This window comes from Tachypleus tridentatus, chromosome 3 (genome assembly GCF_004210375.1).
Source record: "Tachypleus tridentatus isolate NWPU-2018 chromosome 3, ASM421037v1, whole genome shotgun sequence".
Classification (NCBI taxonomy): Eukaryota; Metazoa; Arthropoda; class Merostomata; order Xiphosura; family Limulidae; genus Tachypleus; species Tachypleus tridentatus.
In genome coordinates, this window is record NC_134827.1 from 17,735,711 (window position 1) to 17,759,404 (window position 23,694).

At 32.8% G+C, this 23,694-nt stretch overlaps 1 protein-coding gene across 5 annotated transcripts in view; it reads right to left on the reverse strand.

The window, feature by feature from the left end:
- Nucleotides 1–13,017: 13,017 nt before the first annotated feature.
- LOC143246459 (polypeptide N-acetylgalactosaminyltransferase 13-like) overlaps nucleotides 13,018–23,694 on the reverse strand; it is a 48,388-nt gene continuing 37,711 nt past the window's right edge. For all 5 annotated transcript variants that reach the window (XM_076493197.1, XM_076493194.1, XM_076493198.1 and 2 more), the window contains 5 exons: nucleotides 22,535–22,715; nucleotides 21,969–22,108; nucleotides 20,805–20,903; nucleotides 19,492–19,626; nucleotides 13,018–17,215 (listed from right to left, as the gene is read on the reverse strand). In XM_076493197.1, coding sequence (XP_076349312.1) covers nucleotides 17,069–17,215; nucleotides 19,492–19,626; nucleotides 20,805–20,903; nucleotides 21,969–22,108; nucleotides 22,535–22,715 — 702 coding nt within the window. In that variant the 3' untranslated portion in view covers nucleotides 13,018–17,068. The remainder of the gene's footprint in view (nucleotides 17,216–19,491; nucleotides 19,627–20,804; nucleotides 20,904–21,968; nucleotides 22,109–22,534; nucleotides 22,716–23,694) is intronic.

Consider the following 23,694-nt stretch of genomic DNA (forward strand, 5'->3'; position numbering starts at 1 on the left):
TTCACAGTGGAGATGGCTACTCAACAGTCAACATGCAAAGGGTGCTTTCTGCAAGTACTGCTGTCTTTTTTCTCCTGATGGTGCTGGTGTTGGAAGCCAGAAATTAGGACAACTAGTGAAATTTCAATGCACAAACTGGAAGAAAGCTGTTGAAGACTTCAAGGCACATGAATTGAAACAGTACCACCACGACAGCAAAAAAAAAGCTAACAATTTTCTACAGGTGGTAAACACAAGTTCATCTGTGCACTTACAACTTGATGCAACTTACAAGCAAGAAATTGAACAGAACCGGCAATATTTAATGCTTATTATTGATACTGTATTGCTGTGTGGGAGACAGGGTTTAGCTTTGAGGGGAAGATATGATTCTGGTCCAATGTTTGTTGGTAAAACTGATGAGGAGCCCATCAATAATGATGGGAATTTTTGGACAATTTTGCGCTACAGGGCAAAGGGTGATGTCAAGCTTTCAGCAAGCCTTAAGAGTACAAAGAGGAATGCTACGTATCTGAGTCCTCATATTCAAAATGAAATCAACAATGCCTGTAATATTCATGTTCTTGATGCTTTGGTCAACAGGGTTAATGCTGCAAAGTGTTTCTCAATATTAGCTGATGAAACAGCAGATATTTCAGGCATTGAACAGTTTTCGGTGTGTGTTAGATATTTGCATGCCAATGACAACTCTGTTGCAATGAGAGAAGATGTTTTGCAATTTATACCTGTTTATGATGTGACAGGCAGAAACTTGGCTGATGTTATCATAACCTATCTGACAAAATATGGTATTCACATGGCTTACCTGCGAGAACAAGGGTACGACGGTGGTGCCTCGATGAATGGGAAATTCAATGGTGTCCAGAGACACATAACTGATAAATTCCCACTTGCACCCAATGTACACTTGGCAATTTCTGATGCTTGTAAAGAAGTTCCTGTGCGAAATTGCATGGGAGTAATTTCTAGCATTGAAAACATTCTCAATACACCCAAACGAAAGCACGTTTTGGCTCTTTCGGTGGAGAATAAAGCACCTGAATCGAAAAAAAAGAGTTTGAAAGGTCTCTGCCATACCAAGTCGGTTGAGAGGCATGACTCAGTCATTGTCTTTGTAGAATTAATCCATGCAGTTGCAGATGCCCTTGAGACCATATCAGGTTGGCAAAACAGAGATTCTGCCACGCAAGCCAATCAGTTGTTGTGTTCTATAACACAGCCAGAATTCATCATCACTCTACTTACCATTGCTAAATTGTTTTCCTTTAGTTTACCTCTGTGCAACTTACTGCAGCAACAGAACATTGATTTAGGTGCTGCGATGCATCACGCAGAAATAGTGGAAGATTTAATCCGTTCACCCAGAAATAATACTGTGAATGAATTTGACAACATTTTCTGTGAGGTTCAAACTCTGTGTAGTGAGCTTCAAATTGACATCATAATGCCAAGGCAGGCTAAATGACAGACGTACTGTGCTAACCCACAATCACTAGCCCTGAGGAGTACTTTCGTATTGTTGTATTTGTACCATTTGTTGATCACTTTCTTTCACAAATATGTGACCGTATGTCTAGTCACAAAACTCTCCTTACAAACTTCATGTATCTACTATCATCAGGATCTACCACAGAACGGTCAGAACCTACAGCACAACAATGTGACCAAATTAAAGAGTTGGTCAATATATACAAGGCTGACATTGACAGCATTTCACTAGCTGCAATAGGTGAACTTAGGGTTTGGTACAAATCACTTGCGAACAACAGACCAAAAAATGTCATAGATGCATATGCAATGTGCAATGCAGAAATGTTCCCAGTCATTTCTAGACTGTTGAAAGTATTTGCCATGCTGCCTGTGTCAACGAGCTTAGTTGAGCGTTCGTTTCCAATTCTCAGTAGACTCAAAACGTATTTGAGAAATACCACCATTGAAGATCGATTGAATGGCTTGGCCTCATTATACATTCACCGTAATGTTAAAGTCGAACCAAACTGTGTTGTAGATGTCTTGGCAAGAGCAAACAGGCGTTTGAGCCTTTCATAGATCTTCGATTGTATTTCTCTAGTTCTGACAAAACTTGCTGTATTAAAAGAGTGTTCAATCAGAAATTTGCATTTGACCATTTGTTTTGTGTGAAATTATCTGCCATGCAATCACGGATCTTTATGAAACTTCACAGGTGGCAACTGAACTTGTCTAAAAAGTTTGGGTCCATGATGGGGGGTTAAACCCGAAACCCCCCACCCTTGGCTACGCCCCTGAATCAAAATCCAAGTGTGGTGTTTCGCAGTCTTAGATTAATTTAATCAGTGATCATTCGAATTATATATACTCAAAGGCAATAATTCGCAACTCATAGTTAGTTCTGCATATTTCTGTGATACTATTTGATTGTTTTGTTTGTTTGTTTGTTTGTTTGTCTTGAATTTCGCACAAAGCTACTCGAGAGCTATCTGTGCTAGCCGTCCCTAATTTAGTAGTGTAAGACTATAGGGAAGGCAGCTGGTCATCACCACCCACCGCCAACTCTTGGGCTACTCTTTTACCAACGAATAGTGGGATTGACCGTCACATTATAACACCGTCACGGCTGAAAGGGCGAGCATGTTTGGTGCGACGGGGATGCGAACCCGCGACCCTCAGATTACGAGTCGCACGCCTTAACACGCTTGGCCATGCTGGGCCCGATACCCTTTGAAATGAGTATTATTTCACTCCAGAAGGGCATAGCACAAAAACAGGGTAAAACAAAGATAAGTCTTAGATAATAATTAAGTGTAACTTTTGTCTGAACACAGTAATCAACACAGTTGTTTGACAAATACATTGGGGTGATTTAAAATTACGAGTAACCTTTATCTGAACCCAATAATCAACACAATTTTATGACCAGTACATATCCTGTTCATAATATTTACATAAAAATTTAAAAATGCTTATCTGAAACTGTATATTTATTGGACTTGTATATCTGTTAAATTAGATTAAAATCCTATTGTGCTATCCTATATTCTTAGATTATCTACTTTAACAATAAATATCATTATCTATGTTCAAGGAAAGTAAACTTCACATTCATATTAACTTGTAAAAGGCTTAGTATTACTTTCTAACATAAATAAACCCTGTGTGTGTTTTCTTATGGTAAAGCCACATCTGGCTACCTGCTGAGTCCACCGAGGGAAATCGAACCCCTGATTTTAGCGTTGTAAATCCGAAGACTTACTGCTGTATTAGCAAGGGACCAGGATACCGTGGGAGTGTTATATGGCATGTTATGAAATTAGGATGGCGTATGCTACCATGCTCCAAGTCATCCGACTTTGGACTTAGTCCGAGAATATTGCATTTCAGGAGAAACACATCTCAGGGTTTGTCGGAAAATATGAGAGTCACTTTTAAATGCACACAAATTCTTAGACCTATGGTGAAAAAAGAAGTTGGTAGCAGGTTACTATCAGAATAATCAATAATAGCTACAATAAGGGTGATTTGAAACAGGTAAATCTGCCAGCGTTTATGGATAGAAAAAGAAAATTTGAACCATTTCTTCAAGCTTTTCAAACAAATTGTTGCATAGATGGATGAATTCAGAGACAGGTGGTGAAATGTTTGTTTTTGAATTAAAACATTCCTGTTGTTATTAATTTACTTAAAGCACTTTGAGAGCAATTTAACAACTGTGACACAGTTACCAATGATTTGCTCCATAGATTCGACCAGTGCATGCCATCATAATACTGTAATATTTAATGAACACTCACACAGTACCTTGGTACAGCATCCATACATGGTTATTATATTATAAGTTGTTGAACGGTACGATATATTGTGTTACAAGATTCTCTTAAACTCCTTACTTTTAAGATCCTGTTCCAGGTTGTTTAATGCATTGTTCCTCAGATAGCAAGAAACGCCTCATTTAGCCAGATCCTAAAGTGTGACGAGGATTGGAAGAAGATAGATCAGTGTTTTGTCAAAACTTGTATTATGTTCCCCAAAATAAAAACCCTTTATTAAACGTTAAATATCATTGTTTATCAATTTACTATTGTCTTGAGGGAAACTGCAAAATATCATTGAATCACTTTTATTTCTTCTTAGGGTCAAATCTATGAAACAAATCATAGATGATTTAGGATACAACTGTATCCTAAAAGCATTGTATTTAGCCATAATGGCTGGCGCTACGTTATAATTCCCATTCCATTTTAAGTGAGGCTATAACCTCTAGATATTACCTGAGCTACTATTGAAGGGCATTGCTGTTGACATCCTTTCACAATATACAGTAACGTAGCAATAAATACAGAACAAGTAGTGATTTTTGTTTGAAAGACTACTTAAGCATCAGAGGCACAACACTTCTTCCGTTGTTGTAGTCATGACAAAGCAATTGTACAGACTATTGCATGGCAGGCAAATGTACAGTTTAATGCAATGCAAAGCATCATACGTTACCATTTAAAGGCTCGAAAAGCGATGGATAAACATAAGCAATTGCAGTTAATCAGAACAAGTCATGGAGACCTTGAGAAACTGAATATTCCACTGTGAGTGTAAGTCTTTCATGATAGGTGAAGTTTTGTGTTTTCAATAACATGTTGATATGCAAGGTAGTTGTAGAATGAAACGTTCTAGTCCTGGTATGTAAGTTGTAGTTGAATGGTAGTCCGGTTAAAAGTTGCCAGAAAATGCTTTTGCAAACCAGAAAAATATTTATTGCATTTCACTATGAACAGATGACAGATATTACCAAACTGTAACTGTCTGAAGATGACTTACAGAAGTAGTCTGTTGGATTGCTGTGATAAGTATCTGGCAAAAAGTTTAGATGAACTCTTGAGTCTACTTCTCATTTATAGTTGTCTTTGTTCTTGTACTCGCCTTAAGCCAAAGATGGTGAATCTTTTTGATATTGTGTGTCAAAATTAGATATAATCTTCTAAAATATTCTATCGCGTGCCCATAGTAATTTTAACAGCAGATTATCACTTATAATTATTCTGAATTATTTTAAATGAAACAGCTTCAGGAGTTACATGTTATTAATAACTATAGTAATTTACAAGGAATAAATTAATGAGTTATTAACAATAATAATGGACTTTTTTAAGGAAAAAGGAGTCCTCTTGCTTATTTATGTTTATTCTTTCTTTTACTATTAACAGAAAGAATTTTGTGAAATGATAAGCTTTGGTTCATATTATGTAACATAAAAATTAAAAATTAAGGAAAGGAAAATAAGCATATTTTACTCTTAGTAAGACTTTTGCTGCTCTACTAACAATGACAGATATCTTACATTAGGCTTGTATTTGGTTGTTTTGAGAGTTATGCATGCAGCACTAGTTTCATCAGCAACTCTTTTCCTATAATTACAATTTACAAAGTTCATTACTAAAAATAATGACTCGCATAAATATGTTGATTAAAATACTGTTAATACTGCCACTACGACATTTTTTCAGACAGTCAAAAGTTTCAGGAATAGAATTCCAAATTTTTAGAAGCTCATTTTCGGCAATTGTCTGCGTTATTACTTATTACAATCAATTACCGATCTCTTTCAATATTTTCTAGTTCAGCTCTTACATTGACAAATTTTTGTTTACAATTTGAACTGCTTTGTAAACCAACCAGTTGCTTCTCAAAGTTATCCAAGTCAATCCATTGCAACATTTCCAAATTCAGTTTTTCTAACGTTACATTGCCTGCATACTTTGTTAATTTTGCAGTTTCTTCAAATAACCTGAACTTATTAAACCTTAAAGAAAATTGTTCAAAAATGCAATTAATGATGCTTAAAAGTTGCATTTGCAAGCTCCGAATTTATATTTTCTCATAAATTTCAAGATCTGTCATGTGTCTTTACAGGTTTGGAGAATATTTAAAAGTATCATTGTGAACATCACGTTAAAAAATTTCAGTTTGATTTCAAAAACTTATATGCTATCAAACATAAGATCAAGTGTTTTGCCAGATCCCTGCAATTTGGTGTTCAGGTAATTTATATGTGAATCGAAATCTGTAAAAAACCCATCAATCTACAAATCCACACCACATCAAATAATTCTTGACAAGAAAATTGTTCATTTGTCAAAAACGGACGAATTTCATCCAAACATTCAGCAAGTCATTCAAGGACAGAACCCCTACTTAGTCAACGAACTAAGTAAATTCTGAAATTGTCTTCTTTTTTCGAAGCATGCGCAGAAATAAAATTAACTGTCTTGGTCACAATTTCCATCTCCTTTTCAAGCTCCTTAAGCCCAACTTTTGCACACAAAGCTTTCTCATGTATAATACAATGAAAGCCTACCAGTGGATGTCCAATATATTTTGTAAACAGATTTACAAAACTTGCTTCTTTACCAATCACGTTGGGTGCACCATCAATTGTCACGGAAACTATTTCTGAAAAGTCAACCTGTCGATTGGATAATTCGTTTATTACTGCTTTATATATTTTAGCCCTTATGTTACGTTCAGGTAACGTTATCAAGTTAACCAGTTCTTCAGATTTCATCGTCTCTACAAAATCGAGTAATGATGGCTAGCCTGGCTGATGATGTAACGTCAGTGCTCTCATCAGAACAAATGGAGAGGAATTTACATGAGCCAATATCTTTTGTCAGCTCTTCTGCTGTTTATTTCCATCTTTAACATTCTATCTTTTAAAGTGTTTCTACTCACTGGCAATTCCTTCATACGCTGAATAATTTTGTTTTTTTCTGGAAAAGCGTCGAAAAGGAAAGGAACACATTCTAGACATGATTCTTTAATATACTCCCCAACATTAAATGGTTGAACAATAATCTTTGAAATCTTAAAACTAGCAGCAACTACAATGAAACTACCAGAAACAAATTTCATAATACATTTGACTGCACGTTGTTGTTGCTAACTTCTTGAGAAATGTGTTCTTTTTGCTCTTGCTCACTCTTATCACAAAGCTATTTATGAACAGTTTCATAATTTTACTTTACAGAGAAAATCTTGCTCACCAATTTTTCAAAACATAAAATGCATACTGCTTTATCACCATTTTAGACCACGACAAATTTTTCAGTTCACGATTTTTGAAAATCTCTGCTGCTGCTCCTTCCATTTGAACGTTTTTGTTTCTTTGCTGATTGAGTTGACATTCTGATAAGCTGAAAAGGGTAAATACAATTTTAAAATATCTCATCAATTTACTTAAATACGATAATTTAACTCATCATAATACAAGAGCAGGTGAAAATTTATGCCATTGATATAAAAATAAATCTATAATTAAATAAATGATCAAAATATACGCATGCCACCCTAATAACATAATTTTAACAATATAATTCATATATTTATCGTAATTATCACTAAACATCCAGTATTCACTCATAAACAACAGAAGAAAAATATAGTAGAGCGAAGCGAACACCAACAGTTTTCTTTTATTTTAACTCAAATACTGGGGCCCGGCATGGCCAAGCGTGTTAAGGCGTGCGACTCGTAATCTGAGGGTCGTGGGTTCGCATCCCCGTCGCGCCAAACATGCTCGCCCTTTCAGCCGTAGGGGCGTTATAATGTTACGTTCAATTCCACTATTCGTTGGTAAAAGAGTAGTCCAAGAGTTGGCGGTGGGTGGTGATGACTAGCTGCCTTCCCTCTAGTCTTACACTGCTAAATTAGGGACGGCTAGCACAGATAGCCCTCGAGTAGCTTTGGACGAAATTTAAAACAAACAAACTCAAATAATGATATGTACACTGGGTCTGCGAGGAATTCAAAATGTGTCATCCGATGTTGCATGTTCCCACAACCGCTAAGAGGGCGCGAGACGTCTCCTGTGAACATTTCTCGATGCTCCCGCGTTGAAAAAAAAAATGATTTACTGGTGCATATTGCAATAAGGATAATCATTATATATATTTATTTATTACGGATTAGCGTTAGGGTTTAAAGTATCAAGAGGCGGCACTACACGCGTGCCATAGGTTCGCCATCACAACCTTAAGTAATCGCGATTTAGTGCTGCCATATGCTTGTCCAAATCAAATATAACTGGATTTAATGTGTGACATTTGGCTCCACTAATCAAAGTTTAAAATTATTACTCTTTGTTGGTGAAATTCGGTTGAGATCTTGAACTTCTGACATAGTATTTATACACATTAATTTATGCAAGATATCACACGAATATGTGTTTAGTAAAATAGGTGCAACTATTTTTTTTGTACAATTTCCGTGCATGTTTCCTATATGTAGTTTATGACATTCATAAACAAGATGTCCAAAGATGGTAAACATATACTAACCATTCTGCTTAGGTAAAGGTTATATACATCTGCTATTTCATAGAAGCTTGAAAAAGTTTGATCCTGTATCTGTTTATCTTTTCTTGGACGGAACAAGTGTATCTAAAGAAATCACTAATTTTTGTGCAGGGTGGCCCGTAAGACCCTACCCATCCATATATCTTATGTATCTGTGTGTTGTCCCTCATTCTCGATGCATAATATTATGCAACGTCATGTTCTGTGAGACATTTTCAAGTGTAATTGGGCTTACATCGGCCATATTTCTCTGAAAAAAAGAAATTTATAATACATGCGTAATTGAATATAACATATGGATGGGTAGGGACTTACGGGCAACCCTGTACAAATTGAACATTTGTCACTGAATAGTCGTTGACATAAATACTTCTTGTATCATAAGATTCTGCACTAGGACTAATTTGTTAGACTTGAAGGTAAAGCATAACATTATTCTCATACTCTGTCAAGTGTCAATGTATATCCTAGTAGCAAGTAAAGTTTCTGTAAGAAATACGAAGATAGCCAGTATATGCATACAATTATTGTGATTAAAGGTTGCTTTATTTATTAGCATTTTGTTTTCTATTGGTGTTTAATTTGTTCTCTAGGTAACATTTCCAGAATCTGCTGTACTGCATACAGTTATTGTGATTAAAGGTTGCTTTATTTATTAGCATTTTGTTTTCTATTGGTATTTAATTTGTTATCTAGGTTGTCAATTTGTAGTTTAATTTACATAAAAATTTATGTAGATGTGTGTTAGTATGATATTTATAATATACTATACTTTCATTATCCTAATCGTGATGCTTTTTAAATTGAGGAAAAAACTACTCACGACGCAGGGGAACGAACACTTTCTATCATAACTGTACATGCTAAAGCTAGGCATTGGTACTTAAACTAAATTTTTCATGTGTATTAATGTATGTTTTACTATTTTTATTTATTTAGTATTACACACATTTTTGTTATTTTTATTACACATTGTATTCTATATTTATACTAAATTTCTTATGTTTCGAACTGTATCATTTTGCCATTTCAATGTTTTCCATAAAATTGACTACCTGCCTAATGTTTCAGTATCAAGACTGTTTATTACAAATTGTACTCTATATTTATACTAAATTTCTCATGTTTCGAACTGTATCATTTTTCTTTATTATAGTGTTATCTATATCAAACTATTCTGCATTACATAACTTATATGTTGTTGTTTTTTTTAATTTCGCACAAAGCTACTCGAGGGCTATCTGTGCTAGCCGTCCCTAATTTAGCAGTGTAAGACTAGAGGAAAGGCAGCTAGTCATCACCACCCACCGCCAATTCTTGGGCTACTCTTTTTACCAACGAATAGTGGGATTGACTGAACATTATAACGCCCCAATGGCTGAAAGGGTGAGCATGTTTGGCGCGACGGGGATGCGAACCCACGACCCTCAGATTACGAGTCGCACGCCTTAACACGCTTGGCCATGCCGGGCCTACTTAAATATGCTTTTGAATTTCTAGTGTAATCATAAGGTAGTTATAGAGATGTCTACATCTGGGTCAGGAACTTCTGCACAAGTGCAACACTATATAGCATACCACACAGAATCAACTAAAAGTTTACACACTCTTATCACAAGCACATGACTAACAAACTCGTCAATCTTATTGCCAGTACAATGCAACCCTTCTTAGTGATGGAGTCAAAAGATTTTGAGAGATCTGATAGCAACTATAAATTCTCACTAAATTCTTCCAAGTTGAAAGAATCTGTTCACAATATTTATCAAGAGTACGTTTCGTGAAGCTCCACAAAAATTCATCTCTCTACTGCAAGTTGTATGAAATATCAATGTCACAGTGTATACCTACAGTATCAAACAAATGCATGGCTTTATTGGAGTCATTGGTCATTTTATACTTGATTGGAGAATGCAAACAGTCATGCTGGGATACTGGCATTTTAAGAGGCAAAGAACTTATAACATTGGTTTTTAATATGATGAAATCTCTAATATCAACAACAAAATCTCACATGTAACATTTTATACTGCATCCAACAAGATAAAGTTTTCTGTCTGCCTGTAATTGAACCACAAACACTACTTAGTGTGAAAGATGGTGATAGCTCATTTGCAGATGGTGACTTAGAAGACAAAATGTTGTATGAATCTAAATCAGCAGATAATTTATCTAAATTTCTTCCTGAATGTAACTCCTGTTTTCCCCACATACTATATCTTGTGGACAGGAATGGCATGAAAAGAAATGGCCACTGCTGAAAGTAATTTCCAAAGCATCAGCCATCTTACCCTACATTTGAAAATCAACATAGCAGTTGATGTTCTTGAGAAAGAAGCCAGAGTTCAGTTGGTAACACAAACTTGAGGGAACTTAAGATGATTAAATCTTTATTTAAGATTACCCAGAAGAAACTGAATAATCTAGATACTAGTACATGGAAACTTACTTTTCATGACTGAATTGTGCTTGCAGATTTGGTGATAATACTGACAACTTCTGAAATGAAAACATATTTTACCCAGTCTCAGATCAGTTACCTCCACTTATATAGTGCTGTGTGCTTATGAGCTGATGAAGTCCAGATACAACTTCAATTTTTTTACTCCACTGAAAGAAATCTGTTTACACCTGGCTGACTCAATATGAGCAACAAGCGCTTTTGCTTGGCTGTGCCACTGCATCCAACATTTAAATTTGACTGGTGTTTCACTAGACCTTTGGTTCATGAATCCAATCAAATTCTCCTTCAGCAAAGTGTCAAGAAAGTTTCCTCAACAAACAGTCCTACAACCATGGAACCAAAAAAAAAGACTAAGTCCTCTCCACCTTCTGAAAGAAAAGCTCTTTAGTTTTTTGTTGTCTCCAAAAATCCATTCATCCTATTTTTGAAGGATACAGAGATCAACACCTTATCTTATTGGAAGATCCATGAAAAAAACATTCCTACTTTAATTCTACTTGCCAAATTTACCCATTGAACAATTGTCTAGCATTGAAAGCAAAATCCTCAGACATGATCACTGACATCTGAAAGATTGATGTTGATAAACAATGAACAATATCTGCAAGTATTCTTTAAAATTTATTTTTTGTTCTTAACTTATTTTTGAAAATGCAACAACAAAAAAGTATTGAAATCTTATTGTCTGCTGCTTTATCATTATTGTGTATTACCTGAGAAAGTATTCATGAGTGCATTTGTATTTGAATAGTTAGCATTTTTCCTGTATTCCTTTTGTACACAAATATGAAGTATTCAAATTTGTATGTCATTACTGATTTGCAGTATCCACCACATCCCTGACAGTGAATAGTGGCCTATTTGTTTTATTAGAATTTATAACCTTTTCATCAAAATGTGCAGTTTTACATGTACACTTCTATATGTAAATACATATCTGGGAAAAACATATCATGAACTGAAATGGATAAATTGGCATAGACTGGTTTTGGTTTGAATTTTGTGCAAAGCTACATGAGGGCTATCTGTGCTAACCATCACTAATTTAGAAGGGAAGTGCTACACAGAAGGTGGCTAGTCAACACCATCCACAACCAACTCTTGAGTTACTATTTTACCAATAAAGAATGAGATTAGCCATCATATTACAATGCCTCCTGTGGTTGAAAGGGCAAGCATATTTGGCAATGGGAATTCAAAACTACAACTCACAGATTGAGAGTTGAGCACCCTAACCTCCGAACCATGCCAGGTTTTAATTGGCAATGATGCAAGATGTTGAATTTTGGGAAGGCATTTAAATGAATAAGTAACAATAACTGCTAGATAAGTAAGCCCACGTGTGACAAAAACTTGATAAAAGAAAGTAGAAACAAAAGATGACTGAAGAAAGCTAGCATAACATGAAGGATTGAAAGAGACATCTCTGGTGACTTAACATGTAGGTAAAAATTATATTTATTATTCATTTGGCACACTTCCAATTTTAAACAGTTGCAGTTTTACTGTCTAAAAGGTATATGATAACAATATATGCCATTACTATATGATAAACACCTGTCAAAAGAAATGGGAAAATATCATAACACAAATAAGGTTATACCTAGCAAAAACAGAAGACATGTTATATTAAAAAAAAAAGCTTTTCTAAAGGGAATGACAAGAAGGAAAAAAATTAATATCAATAGGTTTAGACAGGAACTGAGACTGATTATGTTGTGAGAGTATTAAAATAAAAACAAAAAGTAATCTGAGTTTGCAGATAATAATATATGTTATGACAAAAGAGTCTAGATTAAAGAATGAGCCTAAATATTTGGTTTGTTTGGAAGTTCATTCAACGTTACACAAGGGTTATCTCCCTTAGCCATCCTAATTTAGCAGTGAGAGAATATAGGGAAGGACAGTCATCAATATCCAACACCAACTCTTGGACTACTAATGAATAGTGGGATTGACTGTCATATTATCACTTCCCCATGATTAGAAGGGACAGGGATTCAAACCCACAACCCACACTTTGCCAGTTGAGCACCTTAACCACCTGACCATGCCAGGCTGCTGAGCCTGAAGAATTTACAAGAAAAGAAAGCACATTAACAGAACTCTAGATAATACTTTATGCACTGAAAAGAGGTTTCATTAAGTATTATTTTATACCAAATTCACAAATTTCTAATTACATCTCCAAGATGCATTACTTATGAACATTCAAAAAGGACAAAACATCTAAAAGACCTTTTATTCATTTTTTTTTTTTATTCACAAAAAGCTTTTTAAGAAGCTCACAGTCCATGATACGATAAACTGATAATAGGTGGTATCCAGACTGTTGAATGATTTGACCTTATTGTAAACTGTTCCTATACTGATAAAGAAAACTTATTAAATCCATACATAAATACAAACAATGGAGTAGGGGACATATGTTTACATGCTGTTGTAAAACTTAAAAGTATTGAAAGGGCCTTATTCCGAGTTTAGAACGTAACATGGGTTTTCTTGTTTTATATACAGAACAAATTAACATTATATATTAAATATTTTGCAACCTTACCTTTAAAAACACAACAACAATTTACAAATATTTCAAGTTGGAAAGAACAAGAAGTAGAAACATGTTCACTTCAAGTGAAAATGATGAAGTAGAGGGTACTAAAACTTAATTCTAGATAGAAATCGTTTTGCTCCCAATTTTTTCTGGAACATTAAGAAAATGTATTTTTATTAGTTCTTGAGTATATAAATTTCACATTCTCATTCCTAGAATGTATACTAACTTCAACTTCTACACAAACAGTAGAATTTTTGCAACAAAATGTACTAAGCTACAGGAACAAAAACACCAGGATATTTACAAATATTATGTTGTATCAATGACACAGTACACAAGGCACTAATGCTATTTATAAGAAACTACAGATTACACTGAGAAGACATACTTATTGTTTCATTTCACATTAACATTTTGTTGTATTTTACTGATGGATGAGCATTTACTTTTACCAAAACCATTCTCTCCAACTACAGTGGTCTGTAGCTGTTCATAAGTAATAGACTTGAATATCAACATTGTTTTTTGTTTTATTTCAACACTCTTTTCCCAAACACAAATATCACTAAAACTGAAATGAAGATCTTGTAGTTAAAAAAATCTTAACACTTAAACAGATGGATGTTTTAAACTCCAAAGTAATTTATTTAAACTAACTTAAAGAAAAGCCACTAACATAATATTAACTGAGTTAGTAAGCTTTCTGATGAAACTTAAGATAAAAAAAAGGAAAAACTTTCCATGAGAACATGGTTATGAGGCCACTATATACTGTTTTCGCTATAATAATGGCCATGATTTCTCAATTTTAAGGTGCCTTTAAAGAATTTCTTTTCAAATAATGAAATGTTTGTAAATTAATGGTATAATTTCTATTCAGAGGACTATAACTGTACATGTGAAGTTTGCATCCAATATAACCCATGAGAGTTAACCTGTCACAGACCTGGTAACTTTGGTTTACTACATCAGTGTGTCATTTGCATGAAACACAACAACCCAGATTTGTCCTGAACCTAAATATTTCTGTGGGTAGCACTGTATGCATAATCATATATAAAATGATAATTAACAGTCCATACATACTTAGAGATCAGTGATAACTTGTATAACCTAAAAATTAATTTAAAAGGTGTTGCTAAAGTTATATTACACTCACTCTCTAGTCATCCGAAACACTTTCCTCACAAACAATCTTTTTAAAGTGTACCCTGCTTTTGGCTTTATAACTGGAAAAATAATTAAGATAAAATAATTTCATTGAGAAATTAAAATGGAAGAATATTATTACATCATTAGTAAACATTTCAACTTGAAATTTTTATCTTTGGACATTATTATTTGTTGAAACTTGCAAAGGTATGAGAAAGCTAGCTATGCTAGCAATTCCTAACTCTGAGGTTAAAGACTAGAGCAAAAGCATCTAATCAACACCTGCAGTCACCAACTCTTGAATTACTTCTGTTAGACCAAATAGTGGGATTCGTCATTAACCCTGATGCTGCACTCATGGCTACAAATTGCAGAGCACAATATTTTTTGGCAACAATGGAATGTGATCCATGGAACCGCAGATTCACAGTCTGGCACACTAACCACTGGGCTACACTAAGGACCAAATGTTATTACACAACCTTTTTGGTTTTGAGATTTCAATTATTTTGTGAATTTTTATAGTTACTATTATAAATATTAAATCTAAAATATCAAAAATTTATCACATATGAAAGTACTGTGAAACTAATGAGTTTTTCATTACACAAATATCCATCTACACTTAAATAGTTATTATGCTAGCTTATTGATTTATTCTTACTACAAGTAATAAAGTACTTTAAATATAAAAGTACTGCTTAACTAAAAGAGCATAAATGTATACTAAGATGTTACACTGCAAAGAATCAGTAAACAAAACACCTAGACTAACGAGGCCACACAAAATCCACTAACTTAGGTATATCAGATTGTTAAGCAGCATAAGAAATGCCTCAACTTACTCAGATATGCAATATCTGCAAACCATGAGCACTGGAATAAAAATAGGCAAGCAATGCAACACCCATCAATGATGGAACTGAGAACCTCATCTATTGCAGGTATAGATTGCCCATCAACTAACAATGCAGTAGTGCCACAGTTATTCAAGATAACAGATAGTTTAAATCACATAACTTCTCATATATGTGCTTCACAAGTTCTCTCACTTACTAAAATAAGTACCTTAGCTTGATATGTTACCCAGTCCCTCACTGTACTAAGTCAGTGACAAGAGGTTTTGGCTGTATGTAAAACAGGCATATATAAAGAGTGAGCCACACATTTAGTCAGCTACATGCCTAAATAACATGGTAATCAAAATTGCAAGTACTGGCCTATGTTACGTTAAATGCCACAGCATGGTACTTTCCATTATCCAACATATATAAGGAGTGAGCCACACATTTAGTCAGCTGCATGCCTAAATAACATGGTAATCTAAATTGCAAGTACTTCATATACCAACCTATGTTACATTAAATGCCACAGTATGGTACTTTCCATTATTCGAGTTACCAAAATCTTAAACAAATAAATATATTAAAATAACATAAGAAATTCTAAAAGGTAAAAAAAAGCAAAACAATGAAGTATAGTAATGTTATTTTCTGTATACAAATTTGAATGATTTATATAGAGCTTAAACATCTATAGAATGAAATATTACATTTTTATTTATATAAAATTAATCTTATTCATTTGCTAAAATTATGCTCACACCAGATCTATTTCAGTATAATTGTTGTACCCTTCAAAATATTGGTGACATATGTTACTGAGAAAACATTGAAAATGGGTTGATTTTTATTGCTCTCAAAAATTCAAGTTCAATTTCTGGGTCAATCAGGTTATATATTTTAATACTTCATTAAGCAGTTTCTATAAGGCTACAAAGCTAATTTTATTGATAGATGAATGAAGTAACACTTTTAATATATTTATAGCATTATTAATGGTACAGCTTTACAGACAGTTAACATAACAAATGCAAATATGTTGAACAAAAAAACAGTTTATAAGTACTGGTATAAACTCATTTGTAAAAACCAAAAAATGCACAGAATGGGTTTATCTTCCTACATATAGTCAAACCACATTTTTTACAATTACTTAGTTTAGTCAACACAATCACTACTAGATAACAGTCTTCCAACATACTTCATAAAGAGTGACAAAGTAATCACAGAATGTAAAGAATTTTTTTTTATATTAATACAAACACTATAAGCAAAAGCATTTGAAGTCAGGATTGTCACGCATGATTTTCCAGTGATACACCACAATACAGTGGAATGTGTTTAACGTGTTATACAACAGAGAAATATGTATCCTTCAAAACAAAAAGTTGAAGAAGGTTACTCTATCCAGCTTGTGAGAACAATTTATGCAGTCTGGAATATTAATCTTAGTGAACAGGATGAACAATTTATACATATTTCGAAAGAAAATACAATTCAATGTGAAACAATGATGTCAATGAAAAAAACAAAAAACAAACAAACGTTTTTTTGAAAACAAATCTTGAAATATTGAAAGCTGTTACACAAAGATACTGTAAAGTTGTATTATAATTATTACATTAATGCAGTTTGTTGTTGTTTATTCAAGAACCTCCACAATGGTTTACTCACAGACATTCTCTGAATGTCAGTTTGCATAAATGTCACACAGTTGGATGTGTTATAGTTCTTAAGAAGCTTGCCACTTAAACTTTCCTTGCATTGCCCACTTCTGGGAGTTAGTTTCATCACACTCCTTCAAAACAGGAAGAGTGACATCTTTGTCTTCAGGTTTGGTGAGACAACGTCCTGTGTTCACATGCCGAATTGTTCTTTCCTGTAAGGAAATATCTTTATTAGTAAATATATACACAAAATTATGCACAGTTGAAGCACATTTCTAGAGTCTTAAGGTTAAAGTTATCAAGACAAAATTTACTTCACCAATTAAATAAACTTGATGTTAAAATGTACATCAACATGAAATTTACATAACAGATTGTTCCTACCAATGTAAAGGAAAACTTTAAATTGAAGAGTGGCTTTTATGCTGTAAACACCAGTTCTGTCTAAAGCCTATGTACATACGAGATGCACATAAAAACCTATGCCTGATACCTGGAGCTAAAGAAGGGTATGTGAAAATGGTCATAATTTGGTAATTCTAATTTTCCAATTTGCTTCAAAAGGTAAAAGTTACCTAGATAGTTCTCTGTCAAACACTAACCTGTATCCAGTTTTTCTAAATATATCACAATAAGACAAAAATACAAAGCTCTTATCTATAAATTAACTCTCTTGCTACACACTTGGTGGAATTAGCTGAGTTCATGACACCAAATAGCCCTTTACAGTTTTAATACAATATCTTCAAATAGTTTTGTGTAACTTCATGAAATTTTGCAGTAACCATTAAGTCTTTTGTAAGCAAAAAATCACAATTTTTAATCAAGTATCTCAACTAAACATTTCACTGTGAATATATAAAATAAAAAAGTTGACTGCTCTTAAGTTGTTAAATTTCATATGCGTAATCTCTAAAACCTCCTAAATAACTTCAAAACAGTTGTTTCAGTAAAACTGTATTTTATTAGTTGTCTTCCCTACCCTAACTCTATAAAAGGTTGGGCAATTTGACCTACCCTTGTTACCATTGAAAAAAAGGGAGAAATCTAGCTTACATTTTTTTTCTACGACTTCAAATTGTACCATGAAACTACTTTTATTTATTCTAAATTAATAGGCACTGCATTACTAAAAGCAAACCTTTTTAATCTCTTTTCTACTATTTATAACCAAAACAAATCTTACAATAATGGGCATACCAATATAGCAGTGTCCTTAGTCTCATTCATTAAATAGTCACTTGATAAAGGGAGGAGTTATATTTATGTACCTGTATGATATGCTACTTAATTTTAAACATTCCAGAAGGAGAACCAGTATTTCAAAAACTTATGATATTTATTGGATTTGCTTCAAACTATACACTTTAATAAATGTTTTCACAGATTCAAAGTGCAACGTTATTATTCTGGGGAAATTCTTGTTGTAAACGCTGTAGGATACATAAGCTGATAAATTCCATGTTGTGTTCTCCAAGTATGGGTAGTCAATCCAGCTTATTTATGTGCACATGCTATATTGCTCAACAGTATTGTATTATGGTGTCATGTAAATAGTGTAATAACACAATTGGTGGTTTGTTTCTTTATTGTGAGAAGATTTCTACATCAGTCATTGACAGTAAAATTAACACAAAATAAATGTGAAATGTTTAGCAGTCCAAATTCTGACGAGAAATAATTTGAAACTTTGTGACTAATAACAGAGAGAAAAGCACAGAGCTAATCCACTATCTGAACTCCTGTTGTCAATACTCCACGTCATGGCAACTCATAAACACACATTCTACACATACCCAAATTAGAGGGTCTTAAAATTCAGAAATTTAGTACAACCAATATGGAATCTGTGCTTGCATGGCTCATCTTTGATAAAAAACATTTGGACACAGACAGAAGGGTGCTCTTAATTTCGAAGTTCTACTGTATTACAAATTAGTTCCTTGAATTAATTTGCTCAACCATCAGAAGTAACTTACTATTATGGCTTGTTTCCTAAATTCTAATACAGTGTTATAGTTCTCTGGGAAGAAGTCTAATATTTTTCAATATCCTGCTTACAAATGAAAACAAATAAAAATAAACTTAGTTTTAGAAAAGTTTAATAGAAAAACAGGGAAGAGAAACTTCCAGGACAGCAGACTTATCATGTAAGAAGCAAGATCTAGTCACAGAGTAATATTGAGATTTCAAACTGTGTCTTGATACTTTTATTAAACAAACAAGCATTTTTTAACAATAAAGAAAATTTGGAGCCAGTATGTAAAATGTTTCAAGGTAAGAAGCAAAACTAACAATTTTTATGATTATTTGTTGAGTGGAACTTACAGTATTTGTTTTGTTTTGTTTTTTGATAATTTTAAACAGGTTTCCTTCCATGTGCTATGTAATACTTATAATTATGGTGGTTAGGAAATAAATGTTTCCAGGAAACGTGTTTTATAATGTAATCCATGTTTGAACATCATATATATCTATATATATTTACCTTATTGTCATACATCCACATCTGATTTCCTCCCATTCCATGACATCTTATAAGCTTAACAGGTCCTTTTGGTGAGGCTGCATCCAAACAGTTGTCGTCAGACATTATTTGCTGTCGTTTCGTGTAGGCAAAAACCTAGCATGTGCGAAAACATTTGAATTTTTCAAATTTTCTAAAATTTGAAAAAATGTATGCAATAATGACATTTGCTTAAAGAGGTGGTTCACTTCTTAGCTACCCATAGTTTAAACACGTGTGGACTATTTATCCTTCAAAACCAAATTCTGCATAACTGACAGATGATTAATGTTTGAAAAAAAAGGATAACTAATTTTATAACTTAGCTTTTTCAGAGTATAATTTTTCTCCCTAAGCATGATTTAATAAGTCATTGCTATTTTTGATTTTATAACAGAAGCATAACTTATTGAATTTATTTTCAATCCAAATTACTTGATGAAAAAAAAATGTTTACAATTTTTCTCCAGCCATCTCCTAAGTCTGACATAAACAAGTTAATTTACTTTAGTGGTTGCAGAATTTCATATTGTTGTCTACCATTAATTTATGGCTACAGTACTCTGAAAATTATTTTACATGTATTGTCATGGTGTCTGACAATCAGATTTTCTGTTGTTATTAATACCACTAATTAATCTGTATTAACTTGAGAAATTATATAAACTTATTTTGGTCAGTAAATACTATTTTATGATATACTGAGTAATGTTGCTGTATATCATTTACATGCATGTATACATGAAATGATACCCTGAAGTTTGTTATAATATTCAGTCAGCAACAAAAGACAATATTTAACTTTGCTATCCAAGCACAGATATCTCCTGCTATCATGTTTCATCTTTGAGAAAATAACTTTAGTTTGGTAAATAATTAACATCTAGAGAAGTATTGAATTATTTTAGCTGCAACTGTTCTTTTTAACAGGTAAACTTCTGAATTTCTGTAAACACTAAGACAAGAGTCAATACAATGAGTTATGCATTTTATAAACTTGCTGCAATTATATATATAGTCATTGCCATTATTATTACAAAAAATTATTTTTATGCAATAACTTCTGCTAAAATTTTTCAAATTATTTTCATCACAGATCATATCTCATAATCTGATATGTTATCCATTTATATCAATATTATAAAGATATGTATATGAAGAATAATAATTTTCTTAATATTCTAAAGGACTAAGGAGATCAAAATAACAAAGAACTAGTGACTGAGACAAGTTTCATGATACAAAAATATATTAAACTAAAGCTTTCTGAAAGTGCTGTGAAAACACAAACTTGCCTGGTTTCCTCCCAATCCATGGCAACTGCTCATTGCTACATGCTCCCCACTCTTGCGACCAAATGTATCCAAACAATTTTCTGATTCCACATTCTTTATCTAACGTAAGCAAAATGTTTTACCATTGCAAGTTTTATTAAAAGAATCAAAATACCATATAGTTACAAAAAATAACTTGATAGATTTTCTCACTTGAAATTAACCAATTTTTTCAATACTCAGAACAAAGGAATATTCATACATATTACAAAGTATGAGTTAAAAGGTGAGGAAAAAAACATTTTAAGATCAATGGTGGCACCAGGGGGTTGGGGGGGTTGAGCTCCCCAAAATGAACCAAGCCCCCCAATATTGTTACCTACATATATTCTTAAAATATGGAAAACACATCATCATTGATGCTTAACAATTAACATCAAAGAGACATAGATCTGTAGAACACAACGTCTTCATTAAGACGGAAGTATGTGTCATGCGTCCCATAGCAACGTACTGAATGCACTGAAACTCATGCGCTGTATGATGAAAGATAGTTAGCCTGATAGTGACCTTACTTTTCCTCAGTGTATTAACTTCACATGGGATAATTCGTTTCTGTTACGTAAACTATGTCTTTATGTTATATTTCTTTTGATTTGTAGCTTTACTCTTAATGGTACATTAAGTGTTCAATCTAAGCTCATCTTGATTTTATTTATTATTATATACTACCTTGGGTGGAATTTAGATGAGCTTCCTCTTTTACATATATGCATATGTTCATAAACAGATTATTTTTAATTTGTAATAATGAATTATTAATCAAAGTATGAGTTTTCAATGAAAACTGCATTGAAAACAGTTCAAAATAGCACACCTTCCTGAAATGTAACTTGGTATTTACATTATTATAATTTACCATCTATACTTCATATTGATGGCATTTTGGGAAGCCCCTCCACAGTTTACCTCAGCCCCCCCAACAAAACGTCCTGGCGCCACCACTGTTTAAGATCAACAAATTGTGGTGTTCTCCATTCTGGAATTAATAATAATGAAATTTCTCCAAGTGACACATTCAGTATGTTGCTTTTTCTATTTTAAAGCTCCATAACAAAACTTCTCAATTGAAACAAGCATTCAACATGCATTGCTTTACATTTTGGAAACAATTTTAAAACTTACTTCTCCAAGATAGTAGTAATCAAGAGGCATTTGAGACTCAGGATAAATATTTTCTAGGTACCAACGAAAACTTTTACATTTCAGTTTTTCTCGTAGCTGTTTCCTGGAAGTGACATCTCCCATTTCAGCTTTTTTAGCTCCTACAGTGAAAGACAAATAAAGAGTAATCACATTTACTTCCTATTTTCAGTCACTGATTTACCTATAGCATTCTTTTATTAGAGCACTTGAAACATAATTAAAAATATTCCAAGATGTTTTTAACCCTTTGTTATTCTAGACTGTTTTAACCACATTTTGTAATTCGTAGAGATAATAACAGATTTAAAAATCCTTAAACATAGTATAATCTCAAGGAGAATGCAGTCTCATTTATATATGTTGTGTATTAAATGAATAAAGGTAGAGCATAGAAATAAATAACTTCACGCATACACTACAAAGGTTACCTTCGACTGCACAAAATAATCAAGTGAGTGCATCTTAACATTCATAACAAATTAATTTATTATATTCTTTATGCTCACCATTAATGGTAAGATTGAAAAACAAGTTACTAACCCTACCTGGATTGATTGCATAATAAAAATCTTTCCATTCATCCAGCCAAACTGAAGCGAGTCGGGCATTGTTATGATTGACTATTTTACTTGTACCTCCAGGGAAAGTATATGGTGTTGATTTACGAAAAACATGACCAACATGAGAACATGTGACAATTTCGAGTGTACCTCCACACATCCATATCTAAAATAAATATTAATTGCTTTTATTTTTATCTTGATTCAAATACTTTGACATGTATAATAGAGCAAAATCAGGGTTTCATATCTTCAACTTTGTCATTTTTTTGTATTTCAATACATTTGTTCTAATATTAACATTAATAAATTAAAATTACAAGCTGTTCAAAGTTTAAATTACCAACCAGAGATTATTTCTAATGGAACATTGAGAAAATAAATATCCATTTTAATGTTTATCTTAGTGGTTTTAAAAACACTTACTCTGTACTTTTATGTAGTTATTAAGATACATGTAAATCAAAAATTAGAAAACAATCCATAACATGTAGGTTATTTAAAGATTATTAATGAATTTTAAAGTTTGTGTTTTATTTTTATTTGTTCAGATTGTTCAAATCTTAAAAAAATTATAAAAAAAAACATTCAAATATCACTTGAAGCACATCTTTAAAATATTTGGAGTGAAAAACTGAAACTTTTATAACAATGTTATTCTTATTAAAGGAATTTTTTATTTTCATGAAACAATTTTAATTACTGATTATAGTAGCATTAATTGTAAATTATATGAAGTTTTATTCCAATAAAGTGTTTCTTAACAATATGGAAAAATTCATATAAGCTTTCTCTTTCTTTCTTTTGCAAAAAAAAAAGTGCAACTGTTTTCTGAAGAAACTGTTTTAGTGTTAATATAGTCAAACATCTGCTCTGACACAGTATCTTTAACCCTTCCAGAAGAGCTGACTGAAATGTATTGTAGAAGTTTAATTGAAAAACTATATTATTTACTTAGATTAAAACAAATTTCAGTATATTATGAAAATATCTAGAATAGAAAAGAACTCCAAGAAAAGTAAATATATCAGAAACTTAATTAGTTTTTACTTAACAATATTTTTTTTTTGCTTTACTTGATCCATTCCAGTGTTTATGAAACTGTTTATTCATGAATTTCTTCTAAAGTTTTAAAGCTAGCAGAA